This window comes from Hesperophylax consimilis, chromosome 1 (genome assembly GCF_061612785.1).
Source record: "Hesperophylax consimilis isolate HC1 chromosome 1, BYU_Hcon_1.0, whole genome shotgun sequence".
In the NCBI taxonomy this organism is placed as follows: Eukaryota; Metazoa; Arthropoda; class Insecta; order Trichoptera; family Limnephilidae; genus Hesperophylax; species Hesperophylax consimilis.
In genome coordinates, this window is record NC_142836.1 from 36,752,800 (window position 1) to 36,772,089 (window position 19,290).

The window sequence follows — 19,290 nt, forward strand, 5'->3', positions numbered from 1 at the left end:
TTAGCAAATTTTATTAATTTATTATGGCTGTGATAAAAAAAGAGTTTTTTCTGTATTGTGAGAGGAAGGATATGGGGAAGAGGAAAGTGGGGAAGTAACTGGCTATTCAAATATGGTCACCAAATACGGCAGAAGCCATTTTTAAAAAACGTTTCGATTCCTAATGATGGTCTTTTACGACTTTCGTAATCGGCGTTACTGAAAGTATCTTCAATCCTGTGCCACTCTTTTTATGAATAAAATTATTCTAAATACTTCCCCTGTCATGATAGTTTGCTAAATGAGATTTTCATTTTTTGGATTTTAATGTCTACGAAAGCAATTTACCTTTCCTTTAATATAGAAGTAACTTTCCTAAATTTTTTAATATAAAAATTAGTATAATATTACCAACGCATTATAAATATATCTATTGGAAGTGCATGCAGAGTCGCTTGACTCCACTTGCATTGCAGTAAATTCAAATCTCCTGGTGTAAATGAACTTTAAGCTACGTCACGACTTTCTAACCAATCACCGCTCTTCCACTCGATGAGCGCATCTCGTAAAGTACCTACTCATATACATTTTCTGCGAACCTTGGTAATGCTCCTATTATTAGATTCCATAATAGATCCATAGATAATTTCGTTATGTTTATGTTCTGAAAATACTTGATAAAATCAAATTTATTTGAAATTAAAAATTGTTTTGTGATTTTAATGGAAGATTTTTTTAAATCACAATAGAGAGTGACTTTAAATATGTTTCGGAAATAGGCACGGACTTTCGAATGCGTCCTACACTATTTCCGGCCATTGATAAATCCATAGAAAAAATTCAACAGATTTGGTTTGACGCTTTGTTGACGTTTTCGCAGAGATAGAGTTTTTATTATTTATTAATAATTATCAGTAAAACAACGCTTTGGAGCATTTATTTCGTTGTGTTTGTGATTTAACTCTATTCTAATATATTTTACAAATAGTATAACACAAACATCATAATGTTGGAGATGTCTCTTGATCCGACTGGGTGTCGAATATGCCTAAAACCTGAAATGATAATGTTACCTTTGTTTCAAAAGATCAGTTCCACTTCTGACATATTATATAGTGACATGCTCAACTATTGTGCCAATTTGCAGGTAAAATGTTGTCTAAATCTTTACTTAGTATTAATAAAATTTACAGCAATTTTTATAACCTATGTTTGTCTTTAGGTTAGGTTTGGCGACAAACTGCCGAACAAAATGTGCTTAAAATGCAAGCGAACGTTGGAAATATGCTACAATTTCAAGAAACTTGCCGAAGAGTAAGTACACATTTCATTCCTAAATTCTTTGCAGACATAGAAAATTCGATGTCGTAGTGTTAAAAAGAAGTTATAATCAGTGTTGGGTTTACCTTTACTTTGGCCTATCATTTATACATACTAATAGAAGTGACGAAATTATGAAATTGTTACTTTTGCTATGACACGGGACTTAGCTTGCAGAGGTTTGAGGAGGTGATGCATAGGTGTTTCCAGAAATGCACGCCGAAATAATTTACAATTTGTATTTCACGCTGTTAGTTTTTATCTCTATATTTGTATGGTTGGTTGTGTTTCGTTTTTAATTTTTACCATTATGTATTAAATAATATATATTTTTTAGTTCAAACAATACGCTGATGAGGGACTTGTCTACAAGACATGTCAATTTGAAGGTGGAGTTTGATGATATGGATGACTTGAAGCAAAAAATCGATGGTAAAGTGCTTATTGAAAAAGTTCCCAAGACCGAAACCATTACCATCCTCAACTCAGACGGAGAGGTTTCCATTTGTAATACAAGCATCCGGAAAGTCAAGCAAAGTACTTCACCAATTCCTGAAATGGAGGTAATCTTTTTTATTGTTTTTATGATGTTTGGTCTGAGAATATTTTTTAAAATGGCATTTTATTTCTAAAAAGTCTTCTTCATCTGAAAATGTAATGCATTCAATCGAAATGATATATTGGTGGACTGAAAAAAAAGGAATTTGATACAATATTTAAATTTGAAGTTCCAAAATCTTCTAATCAATTAAGAAAAGTTGCATTACAAACTATAGACATGTTAAAATGAAAAAATTATATTTTTATTTATTTATTTATTTAACGCCCATAGGGCTTTTACATGGTTGGTAGTATAATTTTAATTTGACAGATACTTTGAAACATAAAAAATAAGAATAAAATTACATTTGATAAAAGCTATGCAACAAGTCATACAAACACAAGAAACAAAAACATAAAATTACAGCTATTTGTAGGTTTACATGATGTGTTTAGGAGTATTGTTGAAATAAATGTTTTAAATGATCCACAAAACTTGCCAAGTTGGTATTGAATATGTCAACATCACCCAAGTAATGATTTCCCATGGTGTGAAGTCGTTGTATCGGAGAGTGGGCAATGTAGTTACGCTTATGTGTGCTGCTGTAGAATATTGTATTTTGTCGTGTTGTTACTGTGGGTGTATGTATGTTTATAAGTTGCAGGAGTTCACAACAGTCGAATTTAGAGTTAAGTATTTTGAATAAGAACGTTAAATCGTTTATTTTACGTCTATCTTCTAATGTATGTATTTTTAGAGTATTTAATAAGAAATTGTATTTTAAGTTTTCGACAGGGATATTTAATTTAAAATTTATAAAACGTAGAAATTTTTTTTGTATTCGCTCAATGTTGTTAATGTGAATTTTGTAAGATGGAGACCAAACTACTGAGTTATATTCAATTAGACTTCTTACTAGAGATACATATAATAGTTTAATGGCTTGTAAAGAATTAAAGTTTTTAGTTCTTAATACGAAGCCTAGTGTTTTCATACCTTGTAGAGATTTCAAAATTGGCAAGTAGTGTTAATTGGAGTACTTTCGTTTTAATGCTTTTAGTACTAAACTCACGTGTCGCGTAAGGTTGTGTGCTATCTCTAACTAAATTGCATAAAAGTTCCAGAATGTCCTCTTGTGTAAAATTACACTAGAAAACGCCAAGGAATAACATTTCATTTGTAAATTCACCCAAATTATTTATTATCATAATAAAGTATTATTGAATTTTAATGTAATTGAAAGCATCGATTCATACTTTTTTCTTGAAATAACTTAAAATATCAAGCCAAAAAGTCAAAACTGCTTTGGAAAATCATTTTATTCTGTGGCCACTGTCAGTTTATAATACAACATAATAAATATTTTGTTGTAAGCAATATATATAGTAAATATTGTATTACTTTTAATGATGGTAATACTGTGTATTTTTTATGGTTTCCTCAGGAAGAGTACCTCGATTTTCTTTTGTCCGATGGTGATAACGATAATGACACGGATTATGTACCTGCTGTAAAAAAATCATCCAAAAAAGCACCTAAAACACCTAAAAAGACGAGCAAAGAAAACAAGTACAAAACAGTACAAATAAAGATCTTGAACCCAGATAAAATTTCATATGAAAGGAAATTCCCAAAAACAAATGCGATTCCTATCAGAGACCGGAATAATTCCTATGCGCATTGTAAGTATACAAAATCAAATGAAGTCACTGTGGAACAACGCAATGATTTTTGTTTCTTACAGTCAATATTTTTATACAATCAGCCAATTAATAGCTATTCCTATTAATAATTTATTTGAAATGTTATGAAATACATTATGTAATGATATGCATTATATTATTTAACTGATGTCGTATTATTTTCATACATTATTGTTCTCTTCGGAAAGATTAAATTTTAAATTTAAGATGAAAATGTAATACATATTATATATCTTTAAAGATAAATAAATCATATTTTGCTACCAGGTAGGCAGTAATAATTCTATTATCCCTTTCTTAATTTTTTATCTCCTTGTTAATATAATCACAGATGCGGCTGAAGAGAGTAAAAACAAGTATCCAGCTGCCAGACTGAGAGTGCTGACGGAACCCCGAGAATCTGCGATTCACAAGAAAAGTGTTCCTAAGCGCATTATTAAGGTTAAACGAGGCAGTGGCAACTGGGACACGGACGATACCAAATGCTCTAAGGTCAATGGGGAAAAAAGGAGGGAAAAGGAAAAACATGTGTGTCCCATATGCGGCATTCTTACATTTACTCTGGCCAAACATCTGATGACCCACGAAGGTACTTGATGTATTTATTTGCAATTTGACACTGAAACACTGTTGCATGTTGTGTTTGATCTTGTCCTTCTCCTGGTATGTCTTTCTGATGTATTCTGTTTAAATGACGTAGTACACAGTGCCGATGGTTAGGAAAGTTTCACAAGGCTGAAAATCTTACACAGGTAGTGCCATGAAAATGTTAATCCATCTTTAATGGGATTTAAGGAAATTGCGCCAAGCTTGCTGCGCGTTATGCCAACACAATTTTTTTAATTACTTCAAGGTTAGGGATATTTTTCAGACTGAACGATCTATTTATGTATTTAAAAATTGTGTTAACAAATTTTTTTGTGGTATATCAGCGAATGGTCCTCATTATGAAAGCTCCTACAGACCACTCAATTTAGTTGGTTCAACCGTTTTGTTTCAACCGTCCATTGAGTGTTGAATACAGACGACGCCACGGTTGGTTCAATTTCATCAGTTACTACTTTGGGGAACACACGCAATGCGATCGCTCTAGTAGCATCGTTATCGTCATCGTTATAAAAGAAATAGACAAACATGGGCAAAAAAATGGCTCATGGAGTGAAAAAAATTCAGGCATATGCTTTTTGTGACTTTATTCATTGCATCCTTTTCAATACATCTCTATCAAAGTACGTCTTGCTTGTAGAATCACCCAAGCACGTTTGTAATGCAAAAAAATCCGTCAAAAACTTTACATTCATTAATCATGCTTGGCATTTTATTTATTTTCATTCATTGAATGTACGTACGCCCACAAGCAACATGACGGCTCCCTATGCAGACTGAGTAAAGTTGGTTCAACAGTTCAACCGCGCTAAAGGCGATTCAACTTGGTTAGACGGTTGGGTTGTTGAATGGTGGTTGGATGCTATGGAGGTATATTCAACGTGATAGCCACGACCTCTTATCGCATACAACACATCTCCACACGGTTCAAACTTACATTCAACTTGAACCGGATTGATACAACCGCTCAACCAGAGTGAATGGTCTCCAACAATTATATATAAAGATAAGCCTGGACTAAAATATCATTATATAATTGCTCGTTAAAGCCGTGGATTTATTGCCATGATCGTTATAACCAAGTTTGACTGTAATATAATATGTAGTAGATATATTTTTTCTCTTATATCCCTTTATGTGATGTTTTCAAGAATAATTTTGTACAGTGAATGTGTTTTTATTTTACTTTTAGAGGTTAAACCGTTCTCTTGTGAGGAATGCAAAAAATCATTTTCCTCCAAAATCTATTGGGATATGCACATGAAAAAACATTCTGGGAACAAGGACCAAATTTGTGAAATATGCGGGGCTGCATTCTACTTCGTCAGATCCGTCATAAGGTACCATAGTTTTGCTATAAATTAAATTATACAGGGTGTTCGGGGGCAAAGTGCACTAACTTCGGGGGATGATTCTATGTACATGATTCTAGAAGTAAAAAATATAAATAAATGTTTTAAGGTAGTTTTTAGGTGAAAAAAGATGAATTGTTTGCATAGGAAAATAAATATTCTTATCTGGAATTTTTTTTGTTTAGGAACATTGGAATTTCGAAAAAACTTGTTTATCTTTTTTACTTCTACCGTAATGTAGAATCACCTACCGAAGTTAGCGCGCTTTACCCCCCAAACACTCTGTATAATAATAAAATAAAAAGTTATTATGCCTTGGTAGAGTAATGATCTTCATATTTAATTTTGACTTGGATGGTGACTAGTTTAATCCCGATGTTCTTCTTGTTTGTATGGGTAGTTAGGCAGCATCAGCACCTTGAACTCCTCATATGGCCTGTAATCAGTAATGCCATTCCTACCGAAATTTCAGTAGTACTAACGATTTCGGCCAAAATCTACCAATATTCATAGAAAATCTACCGAAATTTGGGAATTTGTCTAAATCAACTGATTGAAAAAAAATTCTAATTCTGTTCTGTTAAAATCCACCAATGTTCACAAAAGATGTACTGGATTTTTTGAAGTTACGCAGATTTTGGAGAACTTCTTTCTTTGGAAATTCTCTAGCCACCCTCAGGATGCGCTATAAAGAAATTATATCTTTGGAAATTCTCTAGCCCCCCCCCCCCATTATATTAACATTTGTGAAATATTTATATTTTGACCTATATAAATATTTAATAATAATCCAGCACCGATTTATATTTTGACGACCTACCGATTTTTTCAACTGACTTTTCTGCTGCATGGCATCACTGCCTATAGAGACATTCTATAAGACAACAGCTGTAATGAAATAATGTATTTGAATTTATAAACTTTTATTTGTTTCCAGACACATGCTAATTCATAAAGGAGAGCGACCCTTCCCTTGCACATTGTGTCCCAAGAAGTTTATTGCAGTGAGTATTACATCTTTATATGTACCTTACTCCTCTTGCTTATTAGATATTTACCCGCCGGTTTAGCATTGCTATAGTTAAAGTGGCCTTAGTCCACTTTACGACCGGTTTAACTGTACCCACGCCTTAGTAATAAGTCAAGCTTTTCATTTGTTTTGACCTTGTGTGCCACATAATATTTACACTACGTTTATAAGTGTGGTATTGTTCCAGTTGTGTTATGTTGTATTTAGTGTTATTTATCGATACGATTATCTCTTCAAAAAAACGCAAAGATTCTTTATCACAATAATATTTAATAGTTCGAGATTACAAGCATGAATATCTAATAAGGGCCACAGGCGGCCGTCCTAACTCAATGCTAGAATTCGTCTGCTGCGGCGCTCTCTGTAACTCAGTTCCAGGCGATGCTTCAACCCTACTCGGAAATATTCGTGAAATCCGAATACTGAATTCTGGTAGCGATCACTACAATAAGAAAGGGACTACGGGTTTATAGCTGTTTAAAAATACTTTAGTAATCCTGCTTTGTTTTATTGTCGTTCAATTTTGAAGAGGAATTTAATTTGAAAGTGCTTCTAACTATCATTATCATCTGTATTATCATCAACAATTCGAGGGCTTAATTTCAAGCAATGTTATCTACAAAAAACATACAAATTATTCTAGGGCTACAAGTCGAGCAACATTATCTACAAAACATCACTTTGAGGGCTAAAAGTGAAACAACGTTCTCTACAAAAATACATATTATCTACGAAAATTGATACCAATAATTATTATTATCATTGCTTGATTATAAGCCGTTGAATTATTGGTATGTTTTTAGTGGATAACGTTGCTTGGCTTTAAGTCCCAGAATTGCTTGCATGGTTTTGTAGATAATATTGTTTGACATTAAGCCGTCGAATTTATACATACATAATATTGTTTCATACGTGTTTACAGAATTGTGACTTGACACGCCACATGAAGATCCACGCTGGCTACAAGCCCTTCAAATGTGAAACCTGCACTATGACCTTCAACGCCAAGCACCAGCTCATCAACCACAACCGCATGCACACTGGAGAGAAGCCGTACACCTGCGAGGTAAAACATCCTCACAATATTAACCTCCTCCAAAATTTCAGATATCCAGATTTGTTATTGTTTGTTCACATTCCACTTTGAGATATCGCCAAAGCCGAGTGTCAACCCTGGTGAACTTCAAATGACCAGTACTCAAAATGGCCTTAATCACGCAAACTATAAATGTTTTATCTGTAAATTTTATAAGGGTAGTTAGGAAAATGTAAAAGGTTTTCCAATGACGAAATCCTTTAAATTCTATGAAATACATACCAACATTTTACCTAAAACTCCAGTATGTATTTCGTATAGAACATAAATATAACATTCTTCTGTAATACATACTCGACCAACTATCAGACACACTCACTGACCAATAGGATGCATGATCTGGGCAATAAGTATGGGGATGCTATTGATTTATTTATTGACTCCATATATAGAATTAAGCATAATCTACACCAACACTTTGTTGAATCCTACAAATTAGAGTAGCGTTGGTAAATTAGTTTTAATGATTTTTCTTATATGTAGTGTTGTTTTAATTTCTTTTTTACTTTATGTTACTCTTACGTTTTACTAATATTGCTTCATATTTTTTAATATTTTCTCATTATACTTGTAATCACAATTTTACAAGTGTGTATTTTGTACCTTCTTTAAAATGGATTACATCTATTTACTATCAATATCTCCTGTATAATACATATTCTCCTATGTATACTGCATCATGTATCACTTCTATGTAAAAGCCTCTTTAGGCGTATATATATATAAATAAATAAATAAATGCTTCTCATTTTCCTAACTATCCATATAGAATTTACAGTTAAATCATTGATAGTATTTCTTGCATTTGCAGACTACAAAGTGTGCAGTTTTAGATGCTGACTGTTAAATAGACCGGGCTATTGTCAAAGGAATTAGGTGCAATATGGGAGGTAGCACATTAGGCTTGTGTGCTTAGGATAACTATGTCAACTCTCTCCGTATCAATAATAATCTTAATGTTCCTAGGTTGTGACGGTTATAGTGAAATCCTGTGACGGATTAGTGTAGAGTGTGAAATGTATAACCTACAATGGTTTTAGTTTTGCAATGCAGTAGTTATTTAGATCAATTCTCAATATGTATTTACTTCAATTTGGTTGATAATATGTTTTTAATTGGTTTTTTGCCCATTATTTTCCTTCTTGAATAATAGACAGTAACTGTCATTTTTATGGGAACATCCTATTTTACCTTTATTGTTAGCGATAGAAGGAGAGGTTGTTTAAATTATTGCTTATTTTCTGATTATTGTTCTTCTTCAAATATTGTTTAATTTTCAGGTGTGCACCGTGTCTTTTGCCTATAAAGTGAACCTCAACAATCACGTATTTAAAGTGCACGGAATCAATATCCGGTACAAGCCCGTATACACTATGACCACCGAGATATTGAATATGGAATACGCAGCCTCCGGAATCGAATCCAAGAATTTGCCTGTTTTGGAATATGGAGAAGACTCCTCCCTTTGATTTAAGTAAACCATCTATATTTTAATTTTATTGTAATATGTACATACCACAATGTAAATACATAATTTGTCATAATCTTTTTTTCCGTTAATTAATTTAATTGCATGAAGCTAGTAAGAATATTTCGCAATTATTATTAATAATACTGTCAAGTAAAACATATAGAGTCGTAGAAATTCAGATGAAGCAATGGCAGGAAGAATTCCCGTTAATTGTGTTCTTGGTTTTTGGAAATCACTAAAACATCACAGAAAATCTGCTGCTCTGTCTAATCTCAAGCTACCACATTTAGTGCTGTGTTTTTTGCTAAATGTAATATTGTCAATATATAATCAATTCCAAATTCAATCAAGTCAAATTTTTTTGACCTTATATTTTACAATAAAATGAAACACAACATAAATTTTATTAATATATTTGTATCACAATGAGAGCCATGAAAGTTATGTAGTACATATGAGTCGTGTAATTTCTATACCCGCTATATCAACTTTCATTGATTTGGAGAAAACCGCAAAAAACTGTCACATCTCTAGCGTACATAAGTAAATGCATTACAATTTTTTATATAATGAATTGGAGTAATAAAATTTCGAAAAGCATTTATTTTTCTATATATGTCTAGCAATAATTAAGTTATTTCGATAAATAAAATGGATATAGCGGATTTTGATACTCACTTCGTGATTTTGAAAGTCAACTGAGCCGACATGGCGGGTTTAGAAACTCACGCGTAGATCATTTTGACACACGAGCGTGGCGTCAGAGCGGCGGCCATATTGTATTTTGGCAAAATAACTGCTTGTGATTCGTTGAATCCGATATAGCGGGTTTTGATAGTAACTTTCTGTATGATATAGCGGATTTGGTTTCTCACTCGCAGTTTAAACATGGTTTTTGGTCGCGAAAAGGAGGGTTTTGAAACTCAATTTTAGGCTCCTCTTGTTGCTCGCAAAAATGTGAACAAGATGTCATACTCAGATCATTTTGTCAAAAAATCGGATATAGCGGGTATAGAAATTATAGGATTCATATTTAAATAAATATTCTTGTATAAGTTGAAAATCTCTTTACTTTTATGGTTCACTCTTATGGTACGTATGCATTTGCGAACCTGAACGCGAACCGAGCCACGTATTACTGGAAAGGAACGAAGCAACTGCAACCTGCTTTTCGCGCCCTTTGCGGTTGCTTTGTTCCTTTCCCATAAGTTGAGGTTCAGTTCGGCAGTTCGGCTCGCGTATGTATATGTAGCATTACACAATACACAATGCATATAACTGGGTGAACTAACACGCACTTCCAATTTCAGCAACGTCATTAACTACAAAGCATAAAACATGCTTTCTTTTTTACGCAGGATTGAAGTTTCGTAGATAGAAGTAAAGAATGATAATAAAAAATTATAAGGTGGCGTCCTCACTCGATTTACTCGATTTATTTATAAATAAAAATATTTTTTTATTATGAAACAACTATTCCGCATACTTGATGAGTATAGCGATCAATGGTTGTCAATGTTTATTCTGCTTCTGTTGACTTCACAAACAATTGTAAAGTGGTGACGACATAAAATGCCATTTGCAAAAATGAAAGGAACTTCCGATAAGATGAAGACTTTAGCGCCACCTTTTAGATTAATAATGATCAATCACAAAGACATAAATCATCATCGAGTGACGAAACTAATTGTTACTAAGTTACATACACTTAAGGGTTTTTAAAATTAAAAATCGTTTTGAAATAGATTTCCACCATGAATTAATTATCTGTTTCAAAACTAAATATCCATAGTAGAGAAATTTAAAACCGAGTAAACGCACACTAGCACAATTATATTCATTAGTATATACATCAACAACTTATTATTGTTTAATTTACCAAATCACTTTTATGTGTTTATCAAAAATATGTAAAATTCAAATTTGCCATACTAGTTTCATTTAATCATAATAACTTCTTTAGGGAAATTATTAAAATTTAAACATCAGCTTTTTTAATAAATATTACAATTACATAATGTTGTTATTGACTGGGTTGTTCGTTGCTTGGGTGGTACAAATTGTTTTTTTTCAATGATATGATTGTAGATGATTTAAAAATATGTTATAAACGGATCAAGTTAGATGTTCCTTAGATATAAGTTTTTAATATTCCAAAGTATTTTAAATGATATGCAATGCTTTATGATTGATGTTTTATTATTTATTAAGATTTTGAATATATTATATAATTTTTGCAATTTAGTAATAACTGATGAGTTCTTAGGGAGTAACATTATAAAAAGATTAGTTATTATCCTATTTTAATATCCTATCTATTGTGTGGAAAATTTGCTTATGCAATTTTATAGCCAGTGGTGGCCCCATTAGGTTCTCACTGGTTTGAGCGAATCACTTGATAATGTTCAGTTGATGAATTATATAAATGTACATAATTTAGGGTTAAAAAAATTAATAAATCTTACATAAAATGACGCATTTTTAATTTTGGTTCATCATTGCTACAGTGGCAATAAATTACCTTCATTATAATAGAGGAGGAGAACCTTTCCATGATTTTTCAGGGATGAAGTTGTTTTTATAATATTGTCAAGAGTTTCATTGCCCTGAGCAAGTGGGATTATGACAATTTATGGTCGTTACGTGTCTGTGACTCTGTCCTAGCATTTTTCTTTTGGCCGTGCTTGTGATGAACCACCTGAGAGTCAGGAGACGGGGTATATGGCCGCAAATATCTTGATAAAAATGTAAAAGCTCTTTTGTTCAAAATCTTAAATCTGTGAAAGTTCTTCATCGATTGCCTTGAAATTTTGACACAACTTTGCATTCAAATACCTACATGTTTTTATATACCTATATTATATAGATGTCATCTGCGACTGCCTGTGACAGACAAAAACATGCTTTTTTGAAAAACAGCGCCATCTGTTGGACAAACATGCTTTTTTAAAGACAGCGCCAACTGTTGGACGTAAAAGCAACACGCGCTATTGTTTCTCTATCTGCACAGACAGACTGAGCCACAGCACCGCTTGGCGGGGTACAGCTAGTGATTAATAATTATTGAAACAAGTACATATTCAACAAAAAAGACAATATGAAAAACGAAATTTTTTTCATAGATGGTTCCAAATCATATAAAATACGATAATTATATCGACGGTCCTGAAGAAAAATGCCCGATGCGCAAATTTGTAGTTTTGAAGTAGAGCTGTTCATAAATTGTTTGTCCTCCCTTATCCTCTGTTCTTGACCTGTTGAAGGCCAGAGGTTAAAATAGAAAAATAATTGTTAAGCCTCCAGAGAGTGAAAATTCATAAAAATCAAAGTGGAAACTAATGTTTTACTAGCACAAACGATGCTAATTATGTTTTTCATACATTTTTTGAAACATTGATTGAAATGGCATCACAAATTATTCTAAGGAGCAAAATATTAGAATGATGGCATGTTCTCTGGAGACACATCCACTCGTTAAAGTTTATTAGAATGATGCCATGTTCTCTGGAGACCCATCCACTCGTTAAAGTTTATTTTCTGCATGTTTACTGTTTTTGTAATATTTTCGCCAATTAAATAAATATCGAATAACACTATATTTTTTGATCTCAATAACAGTAAAAATGCAAAAAAAAAACTTCAAAAAACTTTACTGCAAAACTACGAATTTGCACATCCTACATTGTTCTTTGGGACCGTCAATATGTACTATATATATTAATGTGCTGACAGACTCACTGGCTTTACCGGACAGTTTTTTTTGCTGGTAATGATTTGTATGGCAATAAAAGCGGGGTGGCACATCTACACCGGCACAGGCCCAGGACCATCTCGGCAATATGCAAACTGGTGGGGCAGCCAGCACTAAACCCGGCTGACGGCGTGCGGCGGGAATATGTCACTTCCAAAATTCAACTGCCGCTCTGACAAAATGGCAATTCATTTGAAAACAATTGGTGAAAATTATTAAATCTTAGTGAAAATTTTTTTTTTATCAATAAGCTTGAAAAATAAATATAAAATTCTCATTTGCATTGTCTATGCATCCTGCGTAACTTTGGTTTAATGAATTTGCTTTGAATGTAAGTGTCATTTTCAAAATCTGATAGTATTAATACTCTAGCGTCTGGATGATGTAGGCCCTCTGATTGGTCAAATTTAAATTGTGTTTAAATAAGACTTTAAAGATTAAAGAGTAAGACAGTAATTGCTAAGCCTATACAGGGTGTATCGGCACTAACCCGACAAACTTTAACCAGCTATTCCTTAGCACATTTGGAGTAAAAAATGTTATGGGCACTTTGCGGTCCGGTAGCATTTTTTTTTTCAATTAAAAACAAAAAAAATTAAAATTTCCACACTAGATCACTGTCATTGGCATTGCGTTTCGTGTTCAACAGCTGTTATAAGCAAGTATTTCAAAAAGCGTCTTCGCTCTTTCGCACACACTAAATAATAATAGTTAAAAATGAGACGAATGGTGCCGTGCCATTTCGTTGTGATTGTAAAAGTGCGCCAATATAGGTACACACGTGCATTATTCAACGGAATTCGAATAAAATATTTGCCAGATGGGTTTTCAAACTTTGACAAAGGATAAAACAGTGGTGACATGTGGTGAAAATATGAATAGTAAATTTTTTATTAAAAAAAAACGTTACCGGACAGCAAAGTGCACATAAGATTTTTTACTCCAAATATGCTAAGGAATAGCTGGTTAACTCTTTGCACGCGGCCGTATCAACTGTTGTTACGGCAAAAAGTCTATACTCACACGCGGCTGTATCAACAGTTGATACGAAAACTTTGACGGCTGATATTCCAGCGCTCTTTCATCATAAATGTATTTCTTGCTCACTTGGACATTCGTAGAACTATCACGATGCTAACGTCTACAAGAATTTCTCAAAAATAAAATTGTATTTCATAAAAAAAGATCGGTAATCAAGTGCGCCTTTTAGTCCATTAGTTTACATTTTTGTCAACGGATGGCGTTAGTACTAGTATGTCATTCATAACAAAAAATGAAAAGTTATCATGGTGTCCCACTTGTGTCTATCAACGCAGTGGCCTAAGTACACACACGCCGAGTGAATGGCGGGACCACATTCAAAAGATACGGTACGTCTTTGTATGAAATTTTATGTTTTTGTTTTTATAAACAATGTCAATAAATCAGATTGATTTATTGACGAATCACAGTCAGCTTTACCCTCTTCGTTCTTCAACAGTTGATTTTACCCCTCATCCTTAATTTCTAGTCTATTAATATTCATATGTCTGTGTATAAAGCAATTAAATGAATTAATAATAGTTGCATTAAAAATATTCTTAATTAACTAATTCAATTGCTCACTTTGTCTATTTACTAATACTTAAAAATATGAATAAATGATTTTCAAAATAATAATTCAATTAATATAATACATAGCAAATAACTTGCTGGCGAAATAACCTGGCGAAATAAGTCTGCCAGCACGCTCAGAGAACCTTAATTTTTATGATAGATTGCACTGATAATTTTTCAAAAAAAAATAACATAGTTGGTGTTTTTTAATATGATTCAATATGATTAATTTGTGTTATTTCACAATTTATTCATTAAAATTATAAATATGTAGTATATTTGCGGAATGTTCCAGAGTGGAAAATACTCTCAGTATCGCCCTGGTGTAAGACCACCACTTAGTAATTCAAATATTGCTTGAAATGACTTTAGTTGTATTTGGTGACCAGATCTGTATAGCCAGATACTTCCTCTTGCCCATCCCCTTTCCCTCCCTAATACCTTCAGCTTCAAAATTCCCATGCCATAGTCTCACTGGCTCCAGACGGTTGTAGCAGTTGGAACTCTTTTGTGCGGAATTCAAATAATTATTTTTTTTAAATCTCACGTCTAATAAAAAAATTGTATCCATTTAAAAAATATTAATTATAAAATAATACTATAGGTCAGGGTGTTAAGGCGATGCACTACGTCGTGTAATATTTTAAATTGAGCCGCTATCAATAACAACCCTTACGTAGATGGCGATAAGGTTTAAATTCCCGCTTAACACCATCCGCCTGTTTTGATTTATGCAAGAAAAAAACATGGCCAAAAAGTGCCTTTTATTTTATTTTGTGGATGTTTAGGCTTTTTTTCATTTATTTAAATATGTTCATATTTAAATTTTTTTTCTTAATTTGCCACATTATACAATAAAATCATAACTGAAAATGGGTTCGTAAGTAGGATATTTTTAACTTTAAAGCAGTTTTCATAGGCCTTATACATTATTTTTTTCTGGGCTTATAAAAAGACTTATCTAAAAAATACTCGATTATTTCAAAGGCCAAGATGTATTCTACTCGCAGCATTTAATTAAAGCATCTGAAACATTTCTAGGCGACCAAATTTTCAAATCAAAAACAAATGATTTTGCATTACTACGTATGGCATCGCCTTAAACCAATTGATTCAGCCTAAGACGCACAAGTAACTGTAATACAGTAAATTTGTCACCTTGCCTGTCGTCCCACGGGTCGGTAAGCAATCGACACAAACCAAATAACCATAAGACCTTGCTCAAAAAAGTTCCACACTGAACTGCGTTGCAGACCACTATTTACTATAGCAATTTAATTTTCTGCACAGGGCCTTACAGCACTCGGTTTATATCGATGCGATTCCCTCAGCATCTAGATCAAGGCTGCCTAACCCCAGGCCCGCGGGCCATAATGTGGCCCGCGAACGAATTTTAAGTGGCCCGTGTGAACCATTTAAAAAAAACCCGCCAATCCGCCAATTTGAAAAAGTGTCGCGGGCCTGCGTCCGAAATGGAATCTTGTAGCCACCCCCCCCCCATGGAATTCGAAAAATTGTTGTGGGGAATCACATATGATGTTTTTGGGTGCGCGGAATTTTTTCTCAGCGAAGTTCCGTAACAAACCCCCCCCCCATAGATTTTAAATATTTGGTGGGGAGCACTCATTTCGAACTTTTTTGTGAGGAATTATGTTTTATAGAAATTCTCTAACAACCCCCCCCCCCCATGGAAATAGGAACCGTCAGGTATTCAGTGGCCCGCCAGTGATTCAAAATCGTCAATTTGGCCCAACTGTTAAAAAGGTTGGGCAGCCTTGGTCTAGATCATCTTTGGGGATGCTGTGTGGAGGGTCTTTTCAGGGAAAGTAAGGAGAGAAGGTTCTGGGAAGGAAAAAGGTAAGAGGGGTGGGTAGGATTCAATGTGTCCAGAAGTGATGTATGAATCCATCCCTACTACTGTGGTGGAAGGCGATGTTCCGAGAAAGGCCTGTTGGAGGGGTAAAAAAATCTACCTCAACCAGTCTCTTCCGATCTGGACCGACCCGCAGTAGGTGGGCAGATGCATTCGCCGCCAAGGCCCGGACAAACCTCACTCCATGAACCCGGGCACCCCTGCTTAGATACCAAAGGGTAGCGAACCACTTGGGGTGACCTATGGCAGAGGTGTTGTTTATCCAATAAATGGTTCTTAGCGCTGCTGTACCCATACCCGCCTCACAAAAATTGTGACAAAGATTTTGTCCTGTGATTTTACAAAACGGAACTGATTGTGGGAATAATTCATGTGATAAAGAAGGTACTTAATTTTTTTTTTTTAATATATTTGAAATACGTATTTCTTTTATATAAATTTTTGACAGATGTCATAATTTTTCTAATGGTATTCGAAAGGAAAATTTCAGATCGCCTATAGAATTAACAATGTTTGTTTTTGAAAGGCAATGATGCTGAGGGAAATGTTTTTTTTAAATATACTTTAATAATTTAGGCTAATTTGTTCACTTTTGGGAAAAACTCATATGGTCTCATAAAAATTGTTGTAATCTCCCTTACTGTCATAGTGAGAAATATGATCTAAACCAGAGGTTCCCAAAGTGGTCTTTATGGACCCCCAGGGGTCGATATCGGCTTGCTGGGGATCTATGTCAGCGAGAAAAAAATTTGGGTGTCCACGAGATTCAAATGGGGGTACATATGAGTGGACCCCCATTTACCTCAACTCAATATTTAGGAGTTCCGTAAATGACACAATACACCTAACACAAATAGCACAGTTAGCACAATACTAATAATAGACTGAGAAATTACTTATTTGATATTTGTATGTTTGTATATCGTTAAGTTGTTTATTGAAGTATATAAATAGAGTCTACGTTCCTTTTCTCGTCAGAATTAATATATTCAAGCAAAACATTGCACATTGGAAGCCGTGAATTTTTCTAGTTCCCCAACTTGTTTTTGAAAAACGTCCAGATTAATAATGACGTTCAACATTTAGATGTACTTCACACAGACTTCAAAACTAAGTTTGAAGACATTTTGACTGTGGAAATGGAATGTTGAAGAATCGGATATCATATGACAAGAAGAACTGATCGGAATAAGCACTAACGAAGAACTTAAGGAACAGTTCTGTATGGACATCTACAGAAAGAAATTTCCGTTGCTTATCATGCTCCATTTTCATTTGGTGTAATACCTCAGAAGGGCGCCCCTGACTGCACAATGTAAAGACAGAGCAACTATACCACCACCCGGTTGTTGGGCAGGCAAGGGAAGGGAATCTTTTTACGAAAAAAATTAATTATTATCAAATGGGACGTTAATAGTTTTAGGAAAATTCAATATTAAGCAAGCAGGGGGTCTACGGAAAAAAAAATTGGCAAGTGGTCTACGGGGAAAAAAAGTTTGGGAACCTCTGATCTAAACGGTGTTAGAAAGAAAAACACCATGCTTTATATTCAAATATAGAAATTGATCACAGAATAATTAAAATTTGCACCTTTATTAACCAAAATTTCCGAACACAATTTGAAAAAAAATTGTGAAACCTAATGAATTTTTATTAATTATTTTTATATGAAACGACAAAAAGTGAGGTGACAATAACGTTTCTAATACATAATGTCTAATACATGCGTGTGTTTTTATATATTTTACGAAGAACGTAAAGTCAGCAAATTGATTTTTTTTTATGTTCGCATTAAAAGTTTGAATACACTGAAAATCATATGTTGATTTGTAATAGTACAAATTTAAAGCATATTTTATCACCTTTCAAAGGCAGTTTTTAGTTTTCGGACACATTCAGAATTATTATATTTATTTTAACTTTATTGCAGAGGGGAAATACTCCAACCTTCAGTCAAAACATGATAGAGGCCAGTGGGCATAAATCAATGCCAGTGGGGTTAAGTTCCACAAATCGTAGAAATATATTATCCAGTGATTTTTCATGGGTCTGCGCTAGTATTTACAATACATTTCATGCTAAGGAATTGGAAGGAGAACGGCATGAATGAAAGCGTTAGTTTGCTAAAGGCATCAATAATCTTCTAAGGGGGCTTCTAGGATTCTCTCAGGGTTCTATCGTCGATAGTGATGATTCGGTTTAAGAAATATTGATTGAATAACGTGATTTGTGAGCGTAATACATGTGGATATCTATCGAAAAGATATTATTAAAATAACAATATCGGATTTCACTTAATGGATGTTTTCAACATCCTTTCACGAAGAGAAAAATAAGTCACATTGTATTATGTGGGTACCTACCTACATGCTAACTAAGTAGCTACAATTCTCAGGGGTGTATTAAGCTAAGCAAGGATTAAATGGGACGCTTGCAACGGGCGCCGGACTTTAATGGGCCCTGGCGCAGCCGGAATTAGAATTCTCGCCAACAACTATAAAAATATAGGATGTTGCGCGAAGTAAATAAATAATCAAAACATTTTTTTGAATCTTTGTGATAGGTACCTACCATTTCTAGAACTTTTGGGGTTACTCGATCGGAATACAGGATACTCAATGTATATACACTATACACAGGTGTTAAGGGATTGACAAACTTTAGTAAACAATGAAATAAATGAAATTTTTTCTCTGGTGATATTTTCAATTGCATTTTCATATTCAATTTTTTTATCTATGTCATTACTAATCACTGTCCAAAACATACGGAATTTTTAATGAATTTAATAAAAGTCACTGGAGATTAAAATGTCATCTACATTGTTTTTTTACTTGAAATTGGCTAAGTAATCGCTGGTTGAAGTAAGTCAGGTATGCCCCTCAACCCCTGCATATTCACATACCTTTATAAATGGAAATAGAAATATTGAATATTTTTCAAAAATAAATAAAAACGTCGTGGAACCATGT

At 33.6% G+C, this 19,290-nt stretch overlaps 1 protein-coding gene across 1 annotated transcript; it reads left to right on the forward strand.

The window, feature by feature from the left end:
- Nucleotides 1–828: 828 nt before the first annotated feature.
- Nucleotides 829–11,554, forward strand: LOC149426795 (uncharacterized). The gene is made up of 9 exons (XM_089638498.1): nt 829–1,126; nt 1,202–1,293; nt 1,637–1,862; nt 3,285–3,522; nt 3,875–4,132; nt 5,342–5,489; nt 6,439–6,505; nt 7,454–7,597; nt 8,908–11,554. Exons 1-9 carry the CDS (start codon nt 986–988, stop codon nt 9,094–9,096), a joined length of 1,503 nt encoding a protein of 500 aa, XP_089494624.1. The 5' UTR covers nt 829–985; the 3' UTR covers nt 9,097–11,554.
- Nucleotides 11,555–19,290: the final 7,736 nt, after the last annotated feature.